The following is a 4,613-nucleotide window of genomic DNA, read 5'->3' as shown; positions in this document are numbered from 1 at the left end:
ATATATAATGCTAAACATTTAATATATATTGTATATGTAATATTTTGAATATATTTTAAATGTTTAGCATTTTTTTTTGTATATTAAAAATGCAAATTAAGATTTCTCCGAAAGATTTCTCTGTAGCATTTAGCTTAAAATGGAACGAATAAATAACGATTGTTTTGATCAGTTTAAATTTAGACGTTACATACGAGGCCATAAATATAAAAGAAACATATACAAAGTTATTTTCAACAGATTCTTGAATGTATTTAACAAAAGTGCCAGAGATGAAAATATTTGTCGATTTTTTACTAAAATTATAATATAAACTTATGAAACAAACATTTCTTTTTATATTTGCTTCGTTGTTTTATTAGCCCTAAGAATATATCATTTCATAATAATTACTCGTAATCATTAACGTGATAGTTATCATATAGTCTCGTGCAACAATGCACTTAATAAATCATAATTAGCGTTGATTGTCACTTTGAAAGATTAACAAATGGATATTAAAATGTTGACGATAAGTCGCGCGTGTGCAATAGCCGCAATGAGACTTCCTGCCGATTCCTTCGCTCGTTCATGACTCATGTGGAAGAAGCTATTCGGCTTCTCTCACGTTAGTACGATGCCAACCAACGCGTGTAACTACCAACGCGTGCAGCACACGCGTGTTGTCCTGAACTATTGCTGGCGTCGAAAGTGGGCTTTCTTGATTGCGTTGACTTCGTGTGTTATCGTTGTCGTACTTTTCACGAGTTATCCGACTGTTCGCGAGGCAAACATTACGGAACGCGACACATACCTGGACGATGTATCCGAAGAACTTTACCAAACTGGTGAGATTTTCTGCGAATTTGTTTCCTTTTTTCCCACGTATCTCGTGATAGAAGTAATAATCTTCTTCTTGTCGTTATTACAGTGCTGGGGACTTGGTATAACTTTTCCGCCGGTAAGTGGTTCTAATAAATTTATTAGACGATATTTAGTGAACAGATATCGTGAAAGAAAAAGTATGAGACTCGTCTTTTTTTTTATTGCCTTAGCGAATGCGGTTCATATGTATAATAAACGAGACGATAATGGAATCTTTTTCCGTAGTTAATCTTTTTATTAATGGAGAAAAAATTAATCCGATAAATGTAGAATTGTAATTCGACGTCGAAAAATTTGTCATGGTGTTGCTAAAATACATTATCGATACTTTGTTAGATCCTGAGTATTCTGAGATTCCTGAGTATAATTAGCGGAATGTGACCCGCGCGTATAATATTTGTACTATGCGATAACTGAACGTACGATCTGTTATTCTGTGCTCGTTTGTATTATGCAAATAACAACTTCGTGCGATAGTATTATTGCAACTTACTAACAAGCGAATTATTAACAACATTGCGATACTACTTCATATTCGAAATATGAGACGATGAATAAGTTATATCTATTATTACGAGAGCAAGCAATTTCAAATCTTGATATTAATTGATAGCATAAATTTGAATAATGAAGATATAGATAATTTTTATTCATACATGCCTATTAACTAAGTATTATCATGTGTTTTATCTAAATATTCCTGTTTTTTTATTAAATAAAAAAACTACTGAACATATTTTTTAGACATCTCTAAAAAATTGTTCCATATTATATATTTATAAGATGTTTTTCTGTTTTATCACTTGTATCAATTATATAATATGACTAAACGTTGTAGAGTTACGTAATACGCTGTATTTTTTGTTCATCTGTGAAATATTTATTTCCCAAAAAACATAATTTGTTTAACTAAAAAGAGTTTTGCATAGTGATGCAAGGAATAATAACTAATTCACGTAAAGATTTTAATTGTTGGTCTAAGCTAGAAAAAATATTATTGAAGTATCGCAAAAAATATTTTAGAAAAGAATATATATATGTTTGTGTGTGTGTAATCATATCTTGGAGCAATCCCGTTATGTTGCATTATATTATCAAAGTTAAGAGAGAGAAAAAAAAACTGCTCTATTATCATGATATTATTCCTAAATTATCTAAAGTAATCAAGGAAATTTTAATGTAAAAATTATAAAATCGCTTGTCATCGAAAACGCTATAATTTTTACATTAAAATTTCCTTTTCTTATTTTAAATAATAATGTGACATAATACGGGTATATTATAAAAATAATAATTAGTGCGTGTCTTGCAAATTTCATATTTCTTTTGATTAATCTGAAAAACAAATTCCTAAAAATAATCAATGATTAATAAACTAATTATTTAGGTGAAAAATGGTACAACAACAAAAGTATATCCGCACTGAATCCGGAAGTTTATCACGATCTATTGACGAATATTCGACAGGATTGGATAATATGGAATTATAATTCGAACGAGTCGTATATTCTTCAAGAACCGGATGTTAAAGATCCATCGATGGGACAATCGACTGTGATACGCGAAATTTTCAATGATAAGGTAGTAAAACAATTACGATAATTTCATGGAAAATGCAGGAGAAACGATATTTCGCAAGAATACAAAACGATTCAACGAATAACACGGTATTTAGGCCCGATGGAGAGATTCTCTTCGCACATTAATAAATAGCAAATTTCATTTATTACCCTCTACAGAAAAATGGATTTTTCATAGAATGCGGTGCGTACGACGGGGAAACGCGTAGCAACACGTTGTTCCTGGAGCAATTTAATGGATGGTCGGGTCTTCTGATAGAAGCGGATCCCATCAATTTTACAAAAATGCTCCAAAAGAACAGAAGAGCTTATCTTTCGCCGACGTGTCTCAGCGTTATTAAGAGCCCCACAGTGGTAAGGAATAATGATCAATGACCTGTCATCGTTAACGATGACTTCGAGGCAGCGCTATCAGTTGCGAAACCCGAGCTTCGATTTCTTAGTATATACTAAGGATGTTAACTCAAACTTCGGGACGTTATTCGAGCTTCAGGATATTACGCAACCTTCGATGGGAAAATGTAACGAGTTTCTTGAAATTACAGGCGTCTTTTCTTATGGCGAGGAACGTGGGGCGTCTGCACGAGCCCGAGAATACAACGGAAAGCGTATCCGCGAATACGCTCGACGTGGCTCACACAGGCGAGCACATCCGCGTGCAGTGCCTCCCATTGATACTTTACATCGCCGCATTGGGAGTCAAGACAATCGATTATTTCAGTCTCGATATCGAAGGCAATGAAATCGACGTACTAGAGACAATCCCGTTTAACGAGGTGGATATAAAGGCACGTATACTCGACGCGATTTATTCAGAAATTTCTACATTTCTGTTTGCGCAGCTGGATTTACTCGCCGAATCTTCGTGTTCCTTCTGTTTCCATTAACGGAATGTAATAATTTTCACGGCACATTGAGATGTACGTGTACGTTTTAGGCCCTATCTGTGGAATACATACACAACCCGAAGGGACGAAAGTATCTGATCGATATGATGGAACAGCGGGGATATTACGTTTATAGTTTTGTGGAACAGTTGGATAACTTGGCGAATGATATTATTTTTGTAAAACGCGATATGCGATGAATGAGCACGAATAGATGAAATTATATAGCTTCTGGAATCTCTTTCTTTAAGTGTAAGAATTATCTATTTTTGGATATTATTTAATTTTTGATATCCTAGTCAGAGTTGTAATTACGGATTGCTCCTCACGAAACGAAGATATATTGTAGATAAGCGAAGAAATATATATCTCTCTTTTTTTAGATTGTTAATAAAAACATTGTATTATACAAGATATTTACAAAAACCCATACACTCTAATAATAAAATAAATTATCTCTTTCTATTTACGATATATGTTTCAATAAATAACGTAACAATAAATCGCAATAGTTATTTTAATAACTACAAATAAATAGGAATAAACCAAGTTATACAAACAGGAACTTATGATCTTATGATACATTGTTCGTAATTTTATTTTACAGGAATTAATAATATTTTATTACAATTCTCTCGAAATTTTCTTCACTTAACTGATGATCACGCATACGTTCGGAAAAACGTAATGCTTTCAATATTATATTGTATTATGAATGTGTAATACATGAACTTATGTTTATTCGAAAAACAATACTATTATTTATTAAAATTAATAACTCGTATTATGCATTAATAAATATAAGCTGCTTATATATTAATTAACTATTTCAATATAAAACATATCAAAATGTTCCATATCCTTGCTCCGTAACAATTTTTTTGAAGATTCCAACATTTTATAAATTGCTAAAATAAGTATTTATAAAGCCAATATTTAATACATTATTCATTTTTGAAATAGACCTCAAATTAAATTAATTTTATCATACAGTTACTAAAATAACTTATACTATTAATGTATGCAACTAAACCAAAATATTTTATATAAATATTTATTGATTCTGCGTTGAAAATTGTTCATGTCAAGCTAAAATATTCTGGTTCATCTAAATAAACTTAATTTAATCAAACTTTCTTTTCGAATTACGAGAGAATCGTTAACATTCAGATGCGCGTCCGGGTACATTATTTATAATATAATATTTGTTTCCAGAAATATTAACTTATATTCAGTTATATAACTTTTAATATATTTAGCATATCAGAATTCCATACATTTT

The 4,613-nt window shown here is 31.3% G+C and overlaps 1 protein-coding gene across 8 annotated transcripts in view; it reads left to right on the top strand.

Moving 5' to 3' along the window:
- LOC115244868 overlaps positions 1–4,556 on the top strand; it is a 10,066-nt gene extending 5,510 nt beyond the window's left edge. For 3 of the 8 annotated variants that reach the window (XM_029822866.1, XM_029822863.1, XM_029822865.1), the window contains exons 2-7: positions 534–827; positions 911–940; positions 2,252–2,445; positions 2,604–2,798; positions 2,990–3,232; positions 3,382–3,834. In XM_029822866.1, coding sequence (XP_029678726.1) covers positions 578–827; positions 911–940; positions 2,252–2,445; positions 2,604–2,798; positions 2,990–3,232; positions 3,382–3,531 — 1,062 coding nt within the window. In that variant the 5' untranslated portion in view covers positions 534–577 and the 3' untranslated portion in view covers positions 3,532–3,834. Of the gene's footprint in view, positions 1–482; positions 828–910; positions 941–2,251; positions 2,446–2,603; positions 2,799–2,989; positions 3,233–3,286; positions 3,835–3,938 lie in introns of those variants that run through there. The other 5 variants (XM_029822862.1, XM_029822864.1, XR_003885445.1 and 2 more) reach the window with 4 other exon arrangements.
- The last annotated feature ends 57 nt before the right edge of the window (positions 4,557–4,613 follow it).

Source organism: Formica exsecta, unplaced genomic scaffold (genome assembly GCF_003651465.1).
Source record: "Formica exsecta isolate Colony F162 unplaced genomic scaffold, ASM365146v1 scaffold878, whole genome shotgun sequence".
Classification (NCBI taxonomy): Eukaryota; Metazoa; Arthropoda; class Insecta; order Hymenoptera; family Formicidae; genus Formica; species Formica exsecta.
The sequence above is the reverse complement of the archived record's forward strand: the minus strand, read 5'-3'. Positions and strand labels throughout refer to the sequence as shown.